Below are 20,080 nucleotides of genomic sequence, written 5' to 3'. Positions count from 1 at the left end.
TATATATATATACACACACACATATATGTATTATGTTAACTGCTCATTTATATTACAGATCAATCCTGTTCAAATACTAATAAACTTTTTTTTCCTCTGTGTATTGGTTAGGATACTTTTAATTTCAGTTGCATTTGAAGCCAGCTTAAATAATAAAAGGGGATTTATTGCCTCTTAACTGAAAAGCTTGGAAGTAATACAGCCTTCGTAATTGATTGATCCAGAGGTCGATTGATCAACATTGCCCCCATGGATCTAGTATCAGTCTGTCTTCCTTCTTCCCTCCTTCCCTCTCTCTTTCCTAGATCCTCTTTTTTTCTTGATTTACTCCCTTGTTTTGCTCATACACATTCTCAAATAAATCCTAAGATTATGTGTAGGAGTTGAGCTATTTGAGGCCTTGTTAGAGAATGTCTTTATTTAGTGGGTGGCACAGACTTCTTTTAGGCCTACAGATGTTGAATTAATGTCCTTTTGTCATTAGCATTTTTCACTTATGCTCCCTTGATATTTGTTATATCTGAGCCCAGAGCCTCTAAAATTTTTATCGAGGCTGAATCTGCTTCTGTTCATTTTCAAGTCTCTACTCCATTTTTAGTCAATCTTTGCCCATAAATTTTCTGCGACTTACTTTTTTCTCTACTTGTGTTTGTATGTTTTATTTGTGAGGAGAGTCAGGAGAGGGATGGAAGTTAAAAAGTATGAGCTCATTTCTCCTCTCTATCTTTATCTTGAACTGAAAGCTTAAAAATAGATTTTGTACTTTGGAATAATATTTTATATGGGAAGATGTTTTTCCATATTAAAGATTTAGAAAAAAATCTAAAAATAAACAAACATCTGGACTTATGATACCAAAAATATGATGTTGTTGTTGTTGTTATTTTCCGTCTAGTCGGTCCCGACTCATAGCGACCCCTCCTTGGGTTTCCGAGGCAGTATCACTACAGAAGTAGGATTGCCCAACCTTCTTTCCGAGGAGTGACTGTTGGGTCTGAACCGCCAGCCTTCTGGTTAGCAGTCAAGTGCCTTAGGCACTATGCTACCAGAGCTCCCAAAAATATGATAGATAATGTATAATTAACATTGAAAAAAAATTGAATTTTACTTTGTGGTTCAGTATTTTAAATCTTCAATTTTAAAATATTTTCTTCTAATAAAATATTCCTTTATCCCTCTCCTCTCATAGAAACTAGTGGACCACATTCAAGAAATTTAACTGTATTGTTGTAATGCCTCATCAAGAGTAATTTATTTTCAACTTTAGAAAAATATAAGTTATTGACTAGTTTTTAAGAAGAAAAATAAACCCCACATATAAAAAAAAATTCATCCTATGCCTTGTTTTCTTCTTATCTCCACTGCTGTTGCTTCATGCCAGCCCGAAGCAGCCGTATTCCTCGACCAAGTGTGAGTCAGGGGTGCAGCCGGGAAGCTAGTCGAGAGAGCAGCAGAGACACAAGTCCTGTTCGCTCTTTTCAGCCCCTTGGTGAGTACTTGGGCAGGTGTGAGTGGTGGCATTGCTCTCCCTCTGTGTTATCAGCGTCTGATCATCTCAACATACTCTGGATTTCCCTCTTCTCATTGACTGTGTCTTTGCCCCTATCTCTTTTCTGGGTTTTTTATTTTATGTTTTATGAAAGCAGGAAATTACATGTTTGGGAAATTGCTTTGATATTTACTTGACTTAAATTAGAAAGTTAATCATCATAATCAAGTAAATGTCACACAGATTTAAACTATGTTGTTGTTGTTGTTGTTATGTGCCATCGAGTCGGACCCGACTCATAGCGACCCCTCCTTGGGTTTCCGAGGCAGTATCACTACGGAAGTAGGATTGCCCAACCTTCCTTCCGAGGAGTGGCTGGTGGGTTTGAACCGCCAGCCTTCTGGTTAGCAGTCAAGTGCCTTAGCCACTGTGCTACCAGAGCTCCCAGATTTAAACTATAGAATATTGAATTTAACGTTTTTCCTAGCATATAAAGCTATACAATTTAAGATATTATTTTAAGATTTAATCTCAAGGAATATGGATGATTTAATTTGATAAAGACTTTTGTTCTTTTCAACAGAATTACTAACGTTATTACTTAGAGTAATTAACTTAGATTTTTAGCAAGAGTGCTAGAAAACAATATATGAACTACTTATTAAGGGTTTTTGTTTTTTTTGGTTTATTAAGGGTAGGGATTAACATTTTTATAGTAGTTTATTGTTTAACAGTCGTTTCCCATATATTAACTCATGTCACATCACTGCTATAAAACTTGTATGTCCCTGATACTAGAGATTGTTTTGTAAACTTGACTATAATGTTATATTTACTTTAATTATAAAAATATTAATTGATTTTTTTAAAAATCTTTAATACTTTTAGGAAAACTGAGAGGAAGAATTTCTACCTTGAGATCTTAGAATTTCTGCTTAATCTTTAAGCATTTTAACTAATACTTTATATCCGTAATCTCTAGCCATTCCAAAATTTTCATTTAATTCTACAAAATGTAGTTTACTGTAGTACTTAGTTGCTCTGTGGATTTTGGGACTGTTTAGTGGTATGTAGTTCTACTTGTTGTCTTTGATGTAATGAATTCCTCTCTCAAATACCCGTAATTGCCATGGATCAAAATTAAAAATTTCCTTGGGAAGTCTGAAAAGGAGGAGGAATTGCTGGAATTCTTATTTCCCCAGATAAGCATGTTAATGTAGAATTTCTAGTAGTTAATTTCTTGTTAATTAAGCACTGGTAGTACTGACTTGTTCATGGCAAGAAATTTGAAAGACAGCTACCTGGCCAGCTGACTAAAAGAGATAGATATTTGTGTGCACTCCAAAGAATGGTGATCCAACAGAGTATGGAAGTTATTGAACAATATCATTACTACACATGCAAGTAAAATTTTGCAAGGAAAATTCAAAACCAGTAGCAGCAGTACACCAGTAGGAAACTTCCAGAAATTCAAGCTGGATTCAAAAGAAGATATCTAACAAGGGATATCATTGCTGATGTCATACGAATCTTGGCTGAAAGGAAAGAATACCAGAAAAATGTTTACTTGTGTTTTATTGACTATGCAAAGGCATTTGACTGTGTGGATCATAACAAATTACAGGTAGCATTGCAAAGATGGGAATTCCAGAGCCTTTAATTATGCTCATGAGGAACCTGTACATAGACCAACAAGCTGTCATTCAAACAGAAAAACAGGATACTGCATGGTTTAAAATCAGGAAGGGTGTGCATCAGGTAGCCTTTCACAATATTTATTTACTCTGTATGCTGAGCACATAATCCAAGAAACTGGAGTATGTGAAGAAGAATGCACCATCAGAATTGGAGGAAAACTCATTAACAACCTGAGATACGCAGATGACACAACCTTGTTTGCTGAAAGTAAAAAAGACTTGAAGCACTTACTGATGAAGATCAAAGACTGCAGTTGTCAGTTTGGTTACACCTCAACATAAAGAAAATAAAAGTCCTCACAGCTGGACCAGTAAGCAACATCCTGATAAATGGAGGAAAGATTGAAGTAGTCAGGGATTTCATTTTACTTGGATCCACAATCAAACCGCGCCCCCCCATACTAAGCAGACTCAATAGTCAATAAATCAGAGGTTGTATTGCACTGGGCAAATCTGCTGCAAAATACCTCTTTAGAGTTTTAAAGAGCAAAAATATCACGTTGAAGACTAAGGTGTGCCTAACACAAGCCATGGTATTTTCAGTCACTTGTATGCGTGTAGGAGCTCTGGTGGCATAGTACGTAAGGCATTTGACTGCTAACCAGGAGGCTGGCAGTGCAAGCCCACCAGCCACTTCTCAGAAGGAAGATTGAGCAGTCTACTTCCATAGAGATACTGCCTCGGAAACCCAAGGAGGATTGCTATGAGTCAGATCTGACTTGATGGCAGTGAGTTTGGGTTTTTTGTTTGTTTGTTTGTTTCATATGCGTGTAAAAGCTGGACAGTGAATAAGGAAGACCAAAGAAGAGTTGATGCCTTTGAACTGTGGTGTTGGAGAAGAGTACTGGAAATACCTTGGACTGCCAGAAGAACGAACAAATGTGTCTTGGAAAAGTAAAGCCGGAATGTTTCTAAGAAACAAGAATGGCCAGACTTTGTCTCACCTCCTTTGGTCATGTTGTGATAAGGGACCAGTCACTGGAGAGGGAAATCATGCTTGGTAAAATAGAGGGTCAGCAGAAAGGAGAAGATCATCAACGAAATGGATGGGCTCAAGCATAGCAAGGATTTTGAGGATAACACAGGATGGGGCAGTGTTTCATTCTGTTGTACATGGAGTCACAATGAATCAGCCAAGTTGATGGCATCTAAGAACAACTTCTTGTTCTCTGGTCCATTTTGCTCAAATATATATGTGGCTGTCCTGTACTGACTCATAAAACCCCATTAATCTGGGGACATAGAGCTATCCTCAACCCTTACTGTTTGTGTTTTTGTCCCTCTTTTCCATCTTTTCTTCCTCCTCAGTGGAAAGATGCCAACGTAAAAAGACCTGTGTGCATCAGTAAGGCCATGTATGAAAGGTACTTTGGCCAGAGATATTTTTCAGTTTATGCCCTGACTCTGTAACCTTTCAGTGCCTGGGTTTACCTAGCTGTAGAATGAAGATAATATCAGCACCTATTTCTTAAAATCGTTTTGGAAAAAAAAAAAAAAAATCGTTTTGAAGACTCCATAAATGAGAGAATACTTGAAAAAATTTTCAGAGCAGTGTCTGGCACTCCATTATCATGATCAGCGCCATGGCTGTCACTACCACCACTACTGCTACTGCTATTGCTATTGCTCCTGTATCTGCTCCTCCTAAAACACAGATCACTTTACCCAACCATAGTTTTATATTTGAGTGTCATGGATCTCAGAGTTTTGTAATGGTATAATCTACATTTGTATAAGGTGGATATTATAGCACTACTGGAAAATGTGAGATATGAAGAAGAAACTAAAATAAGCTTTTTTTTGTTTTGTTTTATTTTTTACCTTTAAGGTTCTACAATAGTCAGAAATCAGAGAGAAATATAAACAAATACTAATAGCAAGTAGATGTTAATATGCTTATTTCTTAAGAAATATGTCATCTAGCCATTAATTTTCTAGATTTTTCACAAAGCCTCTTTTTGACAATTTACATGAGAGGAAGCAGTTTTCCTGATTCAAATGTAACTTCCGTTTGGCCTAAAGATGATTAAGTCTTTTAATCACATAATTTTAGAAGAATTGATTTTGATAGTTCTTTTATTTACTCTGTGTAACAAAGGTAATAGATTAGCCCTATTTGTTTCACAGATTTAAAGAGTAACATTCCCTGAGATTAAGTTGCCCTCTCTCTCATTTTCTGTTACATTTGCCTACATTCTGCTGTCTTGTATATTTGGTGCATCCTTTTGTTGCCAATCAATAGTGCCTTTCAGCAGATGAATCCCATAGCTTGTCATCCATGTGGTCGTAGTAATAACAGTGGCATTAGGCCAGAGTGAGAACCCCAAAGCATCCAAAATTAATCAAAACTGAGCAAAGCTAAACTTCTCTGAACTTACACTTTTAATTTCCATTTATTTCTGGGCCCAAGATTCAAAAATGGTTTACTTTATTAAAAGCACATGAATGGCACCTCTTACCTGTTATCTTCAGCCACAGATAACTTTTGATACCTTAAAGTTTTTCAGAGATTTTTATCCACTACATAGTTCCACATTTGTTTGATTCTTTCCCACAGATATTTCTCTTAAGTAAAATTAGAACTGTAGTGTATTTTCCTAAAGACACCAGTTACCCTTGAGGGACACATTATACATTTGGTGTGGTACTCTCTTTAATCCTTATTTCTCTCAATCTTTTGATCATTTTCCTGCTCATTAAGATTTGTCCTATGACAAAGTAGTGACTGCTATTATAAAAAAAAAATTAACCATTGTAATTTAAATATTTGAGGAAGAGTAACTTTTAAAATAAAATAATCTGAGTCATTAAAGAGTAAGATACATTTTTCTGGCTCATTTGTTTCTATATTAAGAGAAAAATTGACTTTATGTTTTTATGCACATCAGAATTTTAAATCTAAAATGCAATATATATTAAATTTAGGTCCTGGAGCAATATATATGGGAGACACATCACATATTTTGAGGGTTTCTTTGAAAGAAATAATTTTAAAGAAATAAAATATTTATATCTTTTTAAAATATATTTAAATGTCTTTTGATATTTAATCTACTAAATGTACAACTTACTTTTCATGCCTATTATGGAAAATGTTTGTGTTTACATAAATGAGATGTATTATCTGTTGAACAACGTGAAGGTAGTATATGTGCTGTTTAAGTGCAAAGACCTTGAAAGAGTACAGATACTGATCTGTAGCAGTTACTAGTGGTATGACTTTGATCAAATTAATTAACCTTTCTAGGCTTTAGTTTCTCCATGCCTCATTCAGTATCAGGATTAAAGAGATTATTATTAGTTGCTGGTTACCATAGTGGTTTTTTTTTTTTTTTTTTTAAACTACAATGTTTGTTTGTTGTTTCATGCTTATACTTTTGGCATATCTTTCCATTTGAATACTAGCTTCTTTGTTTTTTGAAGGCCTATGTCTGTTCACATCGGTCTAAGATGTATTTGTTTGTCAAGGATGATGTTTCAGTGCTAATGTTCAGTCACCCTGTTTAGCAGTATTCTGGTCCTTAACTATTAATAATAATACCAGTGTTAAGTAATTCCCCTTCTTGACTGTACTGCTGCCACTATTTCTTGTTTCTGTGGTAATAGATAAGGTTTGTATGGTCCTGTTATTCCAGCCTCCAGACACCATTCCAGATCTACTGGTGCCCTCTACGCCCCCGATGTGTATGGGGCCTCAGGTGAAGGATGAGTACATTTTCACTGTCATCTGTACATTCATCTCAGATTTTTGTCCTTTTCCGTTTACATGGAATATTATTTGTATTTTATTTTTTAATTTGAGTTTAATTTTTGGAGAATAAATCATTTGTCATCCCCTACCCAAGTTATTTTTTTTTTCCCCTACAGCAACTTTATTTGAATATTTTTCTCACTGGCAGATGTACATTATTCTTTTGTGTAACCTAAATTCTGTTGTTTTAAAATATAGAAATGTTTTGTGTTCTTAGTTATGTACATCATCTTTGTACTTGTGTTTTTAAAAAAAAAAAAAAACCAAAATGGTGGATGAAGTGTTTTAATTGTAAATTGTGAAATAGAAAGCAGTGGGGGGTAGAATCCATCTCTGCTTTATCTTCATGTACCTCAGAATGCCGGGCACATAGGTACTTAACAAATACCAAATGGTATGTCTTTCTTACAGAACTTTAAATCAACATAACTTTTAGGAGAAAAGATAATAACTGGAGCATATTTTCATTGTCATTTCCTGGTATGACTTCATTGAGCTCCCTAATCATTATCCATTTGAGGATTAATCTTTGTCCTGGGTTACTGTGTGGTTTATGTATATAGATGAGATTTGCCTGACGGATAAAACTGGATGAATTACAGGGCTCTAGACTTGCAAGCCCTTAGTCTGTCAGCCATGCTTTCTTCTGTCTTTCTGGTCATAAATATAGCTGTATTCTTTAAATTTATTTTCCACACATTGTCAGTAATTTTAATTGTGCTTACTGTTTTATTTTGCCAAAAATTAAATGTGCCCAAAGTATACAGTATTGCTTTTAAAATGCTTTGTCCCGTTGGTTTTTTTTCCCCCCCTTACGGGTCTTAAAGTTTTCCATCCTGACTCTGTAACATTTATGACTCTCACAGATCTTTTCCTTTTTCCTGATGAAATAGGTCCAGGGTATGGGATCAGCCAATCAAGCCGACTCTCGTCCTCTGTGAGTGCCATGCGAGTCCTGAACACAGGCTCTGACGTGGAAGAGGCAGTAGCAGATGCCTTGGTACTTTTCTCTGTTTCTTTATCATTTTAAATGTTCCAATTATGAAACTAATGTCTGAGTAAGTCAGTTAACCAGTGTGGGGAAGAAAATACAAGAATTCTTGTGGATTAAATCTAGGAAGATAAAATGTGGACTCTTGGTAGACTTTTGCAACATAAAAAGAACAGAATAATTAATTCTTGATCTTTATTAATTGGTCAAAATTTTAAGCCATGGCTAATAATAATTGATGAGGGTGCCAGAAATGTATGGTAATACTATTTTATGCACTGTGGTACACTGAAGGTGAGGGCACTTAATGTATCAGTATGCACACTTACAAGTATGTAATTTCAGAGCTAGCTTTACCTTGAATGTTTAGGGATTGTATTTGTTTGGGAGAAGATTTTATTTACTCTGAATATGCATTGTCTGAGAGAAAGAATAGCATCAAACAAATTACAACTAAAATATCTTCCTGGTCCTTGATGCCCAACATGTTAAGCAGTGAGGCTTAAAAATAATCTACGGTTAGTTACATGGTAGTTTGTCTGAAGAGTGCTATGCACAGATCACTGTAGTTTTTCTCTGTTAAATTCTGAAAGTAGTGTCATTTGAAATAATGTTTACAGTTCACTTCTGCCAATTTCTCAAATCAGTTCAGTATGACATTTTTTTTTTTTCAAATTATAATCTTAGACCTATGTTTCAGAAGCATTTACTCAGTTTCTTAACCAGAACTTATAAAAGGTTTTGTCTTTACTTTGAAATTAAAAAAAAATATTCCCATTAAAACTGTTGATCACTCCTTAGCCAGTGTGAATAAAACTTTTGCCTCATAAATTTGAAAACTGACTTTTGAAAGAATTCATGGGTCTTAGCTATAATGTATTAAATTTAATCACATGCTAGTTCTGCTCTGGTACTATATGTCTGCTGAATTTTCCTTTTTACATAAGCCATTTGATGTGTTTTTAATATATAAATGAATACAAGTAGGGACTTTATTCTCTTGAGCAAGGGATATATTGATCACATCTTGGATGATTTAAATTTGTCAGGTGCTTCAAATTTACTGTTCTTCATCAATATATGTCTCAAATAACATTTGTTTTGTTTTGTTTTAATTGGATGATTTCTCAGTTAAATTCTGCTTACATAGTTTTATGAATTGGATGGGCTATTCTTGAACTATTGGTTATATACTAAAATATTATATGTAAGTTATATGGAGAAAATTTAAACCACAAAGGCTGAAATCTAAATCTCAGTAGCTTTATTCTGTCAACTCTTACTTGCATACCATAAATTCTCCAGTTACGGCTACCAATATTTAGGAAAAGATATCCTTGTAAGCCTAATTTGGTCTGGGGAAAATCATAGAATTAACATTGAAAATGACAAATGAAATCAGAGAGGAAAACTTGTATTACTTTGGGAAAAGTGGTTATAGGAATATTTTGTTGATTAGACATTTCTCTTTGGACTAAAGGATATTGGCAAGATTAAAGATACATCTTGCTAATAAGCAGTTCTTTTGCATCCATATGTTAAAAAAATTAATGTTTCTCATCATGGGCTAATAATGCCTACTTCACTATGCTGTGTAGCAAAATGTTCTTCATTATTTTCAATTTTTCTCTTTAAAAATTTACTGCTCTCAGCTCTTAGGAGACATACGGACTAAGGTATAGACATTAATATTTTCTGACATCTTATGTTTCCATAACCTTTATTTCTTTTGCTTCATCAGTTTAACAGTGATAGTCTTCTGTAAAAATTAAAGTGGAAGTAATAATTCTTAGAGCTATGTCTGTTTTTTCTGTACATATGAGTATCAGTAAGGAATTACTGCTTTAATAGATTGTCGTGTGGGGTGCTGGTCCTTATGGCTGACTACTTCATACAGAAGAGGTGAAGTCATTAACATTGAAGTTTATAACAAAACTGATCCTGGATTCTAGTACAAGAAGTGTCACAACATTACCATTCTAAATTTGGGCACCTAATTTTGTAAAGAAAATTCAATTTGCAGACCCTAAATCAATCTGGGGCCTTTAGTAGTAGAAACATCATTATAGAATTATTATATATTAAGTTCAAATCACATTTCTTTCTTATTTTAGATTTTGGAGAATATAGCTACTTAGAACTGTTTTCAATTATTATGTTAATATACTCTGTAGAAATGCCTTCCCCACTCACTGACCTGAATTAAGGTTTCAGGTTACATAAAGATTTATTTCTAACTTGTCCAAGGAAATCTTAAATAAGCTATTTATCCTTTCTCATTTCACTGTTAAGGTGCAAGATAAAGTTGGCAGTTTTGTGTATTAAATGACTAGCCTTAGTTATAAGAAATGGAATCTGAATATGCTTTCTCATATTTATTGAAGTAGACAATACATATACATTAAGAAAAGCATGGAAGGGCCCTCAAAGAGCTTGCATCCTAAAAATGGTAGTAAGCAGAACAGGTTCTTGTATCATTCTTTGTCTGTATTTTGGGTACAAGGCAAGGAAACGTGGCAAGAGAAATGGTTGAGGAGGTAAAAGGAGAAAAGAGGAAAGAGAAGGTTGAGAGGAGGGATATGATAGAACCTCATGTAAGGGAAAATGTGAATTTTACAATCCATTGAACTCATCCTTTTTAAAAAGGTAATATTTTATTCTTATCAACTTAACTTCTAGTACAATTTCTGTTGATGTACATCCTAGTAGTTCTTCCTGAAGGTGCTCTAATGGCACAGTGGTTAAAACTCGTGACTGCTAACTGAAAGGTCAGTGGTTTGAATCCGCCAGTTGTTCCACGGGAGAGAGATGAGGCAGTCTGCTTTCATAAAGATTTACAGCCTTGGAAACTATATAGGCCAGTTCTACTCTGTCCTGTAGGGTCGCTATGAGTTGAAATCAACTGGGTGGCACACAGCAACAGCGTTTCTTTGTTCTCCTTAAGAAAAAGGTGAAAGAAGAAAAGGAAAAGACCCACATTTTTGAGCACTTCCCACTCCACATATCTGAACTTTCATACAGTGTTGTTCAGCTTATACCACTTTGCATATTTAAAGGATATTTTATCATCTACTAACTTTTAAAACAGATTTTCTGAAGAAAAGCTAAATATTGACATTTTATTATTACAGTGGTTAGCAGCATACTTTGTGCTGATTTTTAAAGCAAAACTCAATCCTTTCGTGGTCAGTATAGATTGCTATCAAAATATTATTTTAGCTACCACTAATGAGATTCTTTATGTGTAACAGAAAAAACCTGCTCGAAGAAGATACGAATCATATGGGATGCATTCAGATGATGATGCCAACAGTGATGCGTCTAGTGCTTGTTCAGAACGCTCCTATAGTTCTCGAAATGGTAGTATTCCAACATACATGAGGCAAACAGAAGATGTGGCAGAGGTCCTCAATCGATGTGCTAGTTCTAACTGGTCAGAAAGGAAAGAAGGCCTTCTGGGTCTGCAGAACTTACTGAAAAATCAGAGAACACTAAGGTGAGATATGTTATCTTAAAATGATTGTTGCTCCCATGGTTGTACCCTTTGACTTCATTTCATTTCCATAAAAATTTAGAGATAGTGGTAGAAGACAAGACTACCCTGACTTGTCGTAAATTCAGAAAGTGGTATCAAAGTGTTTTTCCCAAGCCTTGGTCCTTTATAATGTCTACACTATAGTTCACTAACTTTCTTATTAATTCACTTGTTCTATTTAAAGAAATATTTTTAAAAGAAACTTTTTATTCATAAATACTAGTTCCTTTTTAAAAGTTACTATCTTTAAAAAGTAGAGTAAGTAATAAAATGCACTGATGGAAAACTGACCACTTTACTAAAATTCATTCCTGGTAAGTTTTTCACTGAGAAGAATGAAGTGTATGTGCTCTTTTGGAAATGAAGCTATATTCTCAGTGTTCATGTAGTATGTCCAAGATAAAATAGAGTGAATTTCCCCCAAGGAAAGAAGCTGTTTGATGTTCTTTTGTTTTAGTTGCCTTTCCTGATGGCTTTTGCTTGCTTTCTTCTCCTGTATTCTCCATTGTACTTATCTGTATAATGTTTAAAACCTCTGTGCTCCATTCCTGTAAGGACGTACTTTCAGAGTCTATAAAACCTAATTACATATAGACCTATTCTTAGAGATTTGAATATAAGCATTGTTATCATTGTTAACTGCAGTTGAGTTAGTTCCAACTCATAGCAACGCCATGTACATCAGAACAAAACATTGCTCATCCTGGGCCATCCTCAAAATCATTACTGTCCTTGCACCCATTATTGCAACCACTGTGTGAGTCCATCTTCTTCACTAACCCACTACTTTACCAATGTGATCCTCCAGGGATTCATCCCTCTTGATAATACATCAGAAGTACATAAAGCAAAGTCTCACCATCTTCACTTCTAAGGAGTATTCTGGCTGTACTTCTTCCAAGACAGAAGTGTTCATTCTTGTGGCAGTCTGTGGTCTATTCAATATTCTTTGCCAACACTCTAGCTAAGATGCATCAATTTTTCTTCAGCCGTCCTTATCATTGTCCAGATGAATATGAGGTGATTGAAAATACCATGGCTTGGGTTAAGTGCACCTTGGTCTTCAAAGCAACATCTTTGCTTTTTAACGTTTTAAAGAGGTCTTTTGCAGTGGGTTGGCCCAATGCAATACATCATTTGATTTCTTGATTGCTGCTTCCTTTGGTATTAGTTATGGATCCAACCAAAATGAAATTCTGGATAACTTCAGTTTTTTCCCTATATTATGATAGTCCAATTGTGAGGATTTTTGTTTTCTTTACTTTGAGGTAATCCATACAGAAGCCTGTAGTCTTTGATCTTCATCAATAAATACTTCAAGTCTTCTTCACTTTCAGCAAGCAATGTTGTGTCATCTGTATATCCAAGGTTGTTAATGAATCTTCCTCCAGTCTGATGCCATGTTGTTCTTCATACAGTCCAGCTTCTCAGATTATTTGTTCAACATACAGATTGAATAAGTATAATGAAAGGATGCAACCCTGACACACACCTTTCCCGATTTTAAATCATGCAGTATCCTCATGTTTTTTTCAAACAACTGCCTCTTTGTTTGTGTACAGGTTCTGCATGAGCACAATTAAGTGTTCTGGAATTCCTGTTCTTCACAGTGTTTTCCATAATTTGCTGGGATCCACACAGTCATATGCCTTTGCATAGTCATTAAAATACAGGTAAAATTGTTCTGGTATTCCCTGCTTGAAAGCCAGGATCCATCTGACATCAGCAGTCATATCACTTGTTCCATGTCCTCTGAATCCAGCTTAAATTTCTGGCAATTCCTTGTTGATATACTGCTGCAACTGTTTTTGTACTGTGTTCAGCAAAATTTTACTTGCATGTCATATTAATTATACTGTTCAACATTTTCTGCATTTTCTTGGATCACCTTTTTTTGGAATGGGCACAAATATGGATATCTTCCAATTGGTTGGCCAGGTAGCTCCCTTACATTTGTGGCATAGTGGAGTGATCTCCAACAGTGTTACTTCTGTTTGTTGAAACATTTCATTTGGTCTTCGGTCAGTTCCGGGCATCTTGTTTTTTCCCAGTGCCTTCAGTGCAGCTTAGACTTCTTTCTTCAATACCATCAGCTTTTGGTCATCTGCCTCCTCCTGAAATGGCTGATTGTCGACCAGTTCTTTTTGATACAATGACTCCATGTATGCCTTCCATGTTTTGATGCATCCTGCCTCATTCAGATTTTTTTCCATAGAATCCTTCAGTGTTGTAACTTGAGGCTTCTCTCTTTTTCAGTTCTTTTAGTTTGAGAAATGCTAAGCATATTCTTCCCTTTTGGTTTCCTAACTCCAGGTCTTTACACGTGTCCATTATAACACTTTACTTTGTCTTCTGGAGCCACCCTTTGAAATCCTCTTTTCAGCTCTTTTACGTCATCTTTTCTTCCATTTGCTTTAGCTGTTGTACATTAAAGAGCAAGTTTCAGAGTCTCTTCTAATATCCATTTTGGTCTTTTCTTTCTTTCCTGTCTTTTTAATGTCCTTTTGCTTTTTCCATGTGTGATGTCCTTGATGTCATCGCATAACTGATCTACTTTTAGTCATTAGTGTTCAGTGAATCAAATCTAGTCTTGAGATGGTCTCTAAATTCAGGTGGGATATACACAAGGTCATATTTTGGCTCTTGCATTTGTTTTAATTTCTTCACCTTCACCTTGAGCTTGCAAAGGAGCAATTCATGCTGTGTTCCACCTTTGGTCCCTGTCCTTGTACTGATGATATTGAGTTTCTCCATCATCTCTTTCCACAGATGTAGTCAATTTGATATCTGTGTATTATATCAGTGAAATCCATGTGTGTAGTTGTCATTTATATTATTCAAAAAAGGTTTTTGCCCATGCAAACCTCAGCCTATGTGACCATGGGACCAGAACTAGATGATGCCTGGCTGCTACTGTCAATGACTTGGAAAGGGATCAGTTTAAGAGATCCTGGATAGAGTGGGAGAACAGTGTGGAACAAAACTCAGAATCATTAAAAAGACCAGGTTTACTAGTCTGATAGAGCCCTGAGACTATGGCTCCTAGTTATTCTTCGGGCCTGGAATTAAGCTCACTCCCATGGCTTCCAGCCAAACAATAGGCATATAGGGTGAACATTTACATCAGGTAGATACATTATACATTCCTTACAACAATCAATCATGGGAGAACAAAAAGCCAGTATTTGCACAAGGCGATAGCTCAAGGGGCAGGAATCCATAGGAAAGAAGGACACAGGGAAGAGGTCCTACAGGGTGGAAGTGGGAAGAGAGTTGTTAAACTGTGGGGAACTGCAGTCAATGTCATGAAACAAAATGTGTATGAACCGCTGTAAAGAAAATGAGTTTGCTCTTTAAGCTTTCATCCAAATCACAATGAAAATTTGAAAAGAAAAAAAAAAAGGTTTTGTAACAAATAAGTCATTTAATTATTTTGTGACTTATTGTAACAAATAAGGCATTTGATTGCTAACCCAAAAGTTGGCAGTTCAAACCCACCAGTCGCTCTGTGGAAGTAAGATGGGGCAGTCTACTTCTGTAAAGATTTACCACGTTGGAAACCCAATGGAGGTCACTATGAGTTGAAATCAACTCAATGACACTGGGTTTAGTTTTTGGTTTTATAGTCTTTTAACTGTGCAATATCATTATTAAAAAGTTTAAAATATGAAAATTACCAAAATGTGACACAGAGAGTCAGAGAGAGCGTATGCTATTGGAAAAATGGTCCCAATAGACTTGCTTGATGCAAGGTTGCCACAAACTTTAATTTGCAAAAAATGAAATAGCTGCGAAGCTTAGTAAAACAAATTATACCTGTACTTAAGTAATTTATATTAGGTTGAGTGTTTATTTCATTTTTTCTTGTTCAAATCTTGGTTTGGTGGAATAATAAAACTCAATGGTCCATGCAAAAAAAAAAAAAAAAAAAGCTTAAGTTTAAGCCATTGGCAACAAAAACTTGCCTTCTAAATCATTGTGTTCCAGAACATTAAGTGACTATAAGTATTGGGTATTAAGGATGGTAAATTTTGTGTTGTTCTTTATGAAATGATACATATATAACTGTTGGATGTATCAGTACTATTTCAAAGGGGCTACACAATACAGAGTTACCTGTATATATTCGAGGAGTTCTGGCAGCTCAATGGTTGAGCATTCAACTGCTAACCAAACAGTTGAAGGTTTGAACCCACCAGCCTCCCTGTGGGATAAAGGACCTGCTGAGATATGATCCATGAAAATCACAGTGTAGGACATACAGTAGGGAAATTCTGCTCTATCATATATTGTTACCATGAGTTGGAATCAACTTGATGGCACACGACAACATGTGTATTCCAAGTTAAGGGTTTGTTTATGATTTGGCTTTTTATTGGATTTTAAAACATACATGTGTGCAGAAATTTATTAAAATGAATGGAAGCACACCTTTATCAAGATCCTTAAAACTGAACATTCCTCAAGTTTGTTTTTTGTTTTTTTTTTTTTTAATTGTTTCATATGTTTCCTAGGTTTTAGTCTGGTGAAATATGGAGGGCTCCTTCCTGACTTAATACTATAAAGTCAGAGTTTGATGTACTAGCTATTTATTTATTTCAAGAAATATTTGAGCTGTAAGTGTTTATTAGTGTAACACCTAGTGTGTTTTTATGTGTATGTATCATACTCAATGAACTATTGAATAAATTGTCGAGTATTGTTCCCATCCTCATCAGGATTAGGATAAATACTAAGTTCAGTATACATTTTAAATGGCAGAGGTGATAGGCATAATATTTCAGAAAGATTTTAGCACTAAGTGGCAAAATTTAAGAAAGCATTCTGGTATTTACAAATGATGAGATTCATATTCTGGGAATGTCACTTGTGAGGTTCCTGCTGTGCTACATTATTGAAATGTGATTATATTTCTTTTTATATAACCTTCAACTTTAACATAATAACAGAATGTTATTAAATGTCATTGCATTTAATTCACTTTGCATTTAACCCTGACTAGTAAATGCCAAGAACTTCTCAATTTTGAAGGCTGATACTTTCCTCTTTTTTGTTTTTATTTTTCTATAAATCCTCATTACATATAGTGTTACCCATAAATGACTTCTTCCTACCACAAGATACTAATTAGTCACTTTATTATTTTAACAGTCGAGTTGAACTGAAAAGACTGTGTGAAATTTTCACAAGGATGTTTGCTGATCCTCATGGCAAGGTATGTTTTGGTATTTCAGATTATTTATGTCTACACTACATCACTTTTACGTAGCCCAAAAAAGCAGAAGGGTAGGAAACAACTCTAAGCCATGTTTTTATTATTACCCCATATTGGTAGTGATATTTTCACACATGATAGAAATTGTTTGATAGGGCATATAATTTAGAAATTGTTCTCTGTAACCATTCAAGCTTTTCCAAAGTTAAAATTGTCCCAGATTGGAAGCTGAAGGATATAGTAGTAACAAGCACCACTCTTGAGAGACATGCAAGAAATTATACTGCATTGTAACTCAGGGGTGGATATAGTTTTGTACTACTAAGAGTTTTGTACTATTTGTAAAGGCACCAGTTGGGGTAAGTAGAAAGCAAAGTACCAAAGCATACACTATGTATGACTATAGCCATAGGTTAATAGCAATATAAATAAAGAAGCATTTTGCATATTAGAAATAATCCATAAAGACTTTCAGAACTTTGTTCCATTTTTTATGTCAATTAAAATATATTTGATTAAATATTTAATGCGTAATGTGCATGTGTATTCTAAAATTTTGGTTTATGTTGATATTTAGTACTATATAAAAATGTGTTCCTTTATTCTGTTTCCAGCAATGTGTTTGACAGTGGTGAAACTTTATTAGTCTCTTCCTTTAGGGTATCAAGTGTCTACAAGAGAATTTCTAACCTAAATGAGAGGGAGATGTTGAAGGGAGACTATGGGAAAATACTAACAAATTTTACTTTACTTTTTTTTTTTTTAATTGTCTTACTGTTGCTCACATTGTTTCTTCATTTTTTTTTTTTTTCCTACTTTTGGTGTTTTCTGTTACTTAACAACGCTATTTAAACATATTAAAAGCCTACTTTAAACTAAAATCCAGCTAAAGATTTAAATCCAGTAAAGGACATACTTAATTAAAGTTTCTAGTTTTCAAACTGAACATGTGCCATTTTATAGCTGTGCCATTGTATAGTGATATTGCTACCACTAAGTACAGCTCTAGGAGTTGCTTTAGTCCAAAAGTATTGTAAATTCTAAGCAAATTAACTTTTGATACTTTTTAGATGTTAATGTAAGCCAAAACAAGAGACAGTTTTGATCAACTCTTTAATTGATAGCATTTGTAACTTTCAAAAATACGTTTTAAAACATTTTCAATAAGTGATAAAAATCTTCTGTCCTGGAAGGTATAAGAGTGAGGTTGTGTTATTTCTTAAAGTCATAGTTTTTTATTTTTCGTTAGAATAACAATGCAGTTGAGTTGGGTGTCAGGATGTAAGTAGTAATAAACAGAAATGTTTTAAAAGTCTGTTGGGGCTCAAATAGAAAAGCTTAATTTGATATTTATAAAAGAACTGAACTCAGCACAATTTTTTGGCTTACCTCAAGAAATACAGAGAACCTGCTACGGTTGTGCCTAGAATTAAATCAGAAAGGTGACTTTTGGTGCTTTCCCCTTAGAGTTTTATAGCAATGTACAATTTTTATTGACCCATTGGTTTTTTGTTTGGTGGGTTATTTTGGTTTTTCTTCTCTTTCTTCTTCTTTCTAATCAGTCTGAGAGAAATGTAATGGGAAGATAATTTCTTAATTTGATTTTGTTGGTGATTATCCATCAGTCTCTGCTAATAATGTAATCCATTAAGAATAAACTAGACATGTATGACTGTGTTGAGTCAGAAATGGCAGATTTGAGTTTGAGTTTTTGCGTTATATTTTGATATAATGGAAATAGCAAGTGTTTCTCCCTTTTAATGTGCCAACAGTTAATCTTTAGGACCTGGCAGCTAACTTTTTTGATGCCTTCTTTACCTTTCTTTCCATATACAATTTTGTTGTCTATGAGGGGTTGGCAGCTTTTTCTATACAGGGCCAGAGAGTAATTATTTCCAGCTTTGTAAGCCTCAGTGGTCTTTGTTACAACTGGTTACTCAACTCAGCATCATGGAAGCATCCATAAACATTTAAGCGTGGCTGTATCCCAATAAAATGTTATTTATTAATACCGAAATTTGAATTTTCACATGTCACAAAATAATCTCTTTTTTCTAATTTTTATTTTTTTATTGCACCAGTCACAGATATAAAATCCTTTCTTGGCTCACAGGCCAATCCTTGTTCTGTATGATCATTGATTCTAAAGATAGAAACAAATAAGATATTTGGAACCTATATTCTTGGAAAAGGGGCCCTGTGCTGAGTGAACTCACACTCACACAGCTCTGCAGATTCCTACCACTCCTCTCTTCTGGTCTGTGATTTTGGCTAAGTGCTCAGTGCTGTCTGGTAGTCTTCCCCTTCTCAGTTGTCTCTAGCGTCCATGGAGGTGGTCAGATATTCTTTCCTCAAAACTCTATCCCTGTTCACCACCCCCAGTCTCATACCCTAAGCAAAAATCTTTGCCTCTAATCTCATCAAGAAAATAGAAGCCATGAAACAGGAATTCCATTTCCTACCTCCAAACCAACAAGCTCAACCACAGGTGAACTTAAATTTTTTTACTATCCATTCTATTAAAATGGAAGGAGGATTCTGTCACCTTTAAGCTGTGGTGTACATCATAATATATCCTTTCTTATTAATATGGTCTCATCTGCTTCTTCCTCCAGGAATTTCTCATAAATTCTAACTTGCTTATTGGTATCCTTTTTTGTTTTCCAGCTTTGTTGTGAGTTTATTCTTTATTCACTTTTTTTTTTCCTAAAGATAAATCCTATCTACTTGTTTAAAACCCTTTAGCAACTGCCAGTTACCCTTAGGAAAATGTCCAATAAAACCTATCATTTTTGCTTGTCATTCTTTGCTCACTCTCATCCCAGCCTGAACTATGTTCATTTCCCCAAATGTTCAATGCTTTAACATGCTTAGAAATACGACATCTAGGGACACTTCTTTTTCTTCTCAAAACCAGCACCCTTGGGTCATTTGCTTAAATAGCACTTCCTCCTCCAGCCTCAGTTAGATCTCTACTCTGGATTGGAATTGCTTATCTATAACCTCAACTGTCCTGAAAGCTCACAGGCCAGAAACTGTGCCTGAATCCTTCCTGCTAGAATGGGCCTTAGTGTTTGGGAGATACTTCATACTCTGAGCAGTAGTTGGGTGAATTTCCTCATGTCCTTTTATATTGAAATCATCATTTAAGTCCATCCATTAACAGCTTCATGGAGCCTGTGTGGCACAGTGGTTAAGTACTTGGGTGCGAACTTAAGAGGTCAACATTCAAATCCACCAGCTGCTCTGTGGGAGAAACATGTGGCAGCCTGCTTCCGTAAAGATTACAGCCTTGAGTTCCGGCAAGATGGCGGACTAGGCAGAAGGACTGCACAGACCCTCTTCAACAAAGAAAAGGGAAACCAATTAACACAGACACAGAAGATAATCTTGGACCCCTGA

At 35.1% G+C, this 20,080-nt stretch overlaps 1 protein-coding gene across 1 annotated transcript in view; it reads left to right on the top strand.

Moving 5' to 3' along the window:
- Positions 1–20,080, top strand: part of CLASP2 (cytoplasmic linker associated protein 2) — a 323,103-nt gene that overhangs the window by 247,211 nt on the left and 55,812 nt on the right. Inside the window, exons 24-29 of the mRNA XM_042782017.1 lie at positions 1,382–1,489; positions 6,822–6,884; positions 7,831–7,937; positions 9,581–9,604; positions 11,180–11,424; positions 16,615–16,678. Coding sequence (XP_042637951.1) covers positions 1,382–1,489; positions 6,822–6,884; positions 7,831–7,937; positions 9,581–9,604; positions 11,180–11,424; positions 16,615–16,678 — 611 coding nt within the window. The remainder of the gene's footprint in view (positions 1–1,381; positions 1,490–6,821; positions 6,885–7,830; positions 7,938–9,580; positions 9,605–11,179; positions 11,425–16,614; positions 16,679–20,080) is intronic.

This window comes from Orycteropus afer, unplaced genomic scaffold (assembly GCF_000298275.1).
Source record: "Orycteropus afer afer isolate SDZICR_OR568_19922 unplaced genomic scaffold, OryAfe1.0 scaffold00218, whole genome shotgun sequence".
NCBI classification, from domain to species: domain Eukaryota; kingdom Metazoa; phylum Chordata; class Mammalia; order Tubulidentata; family Orycteropodidae; genus Orycteropus; species Orycteropus afer.
This window is presented reverse-complemented; position numbering and strand designations above follow the sequence as displayed.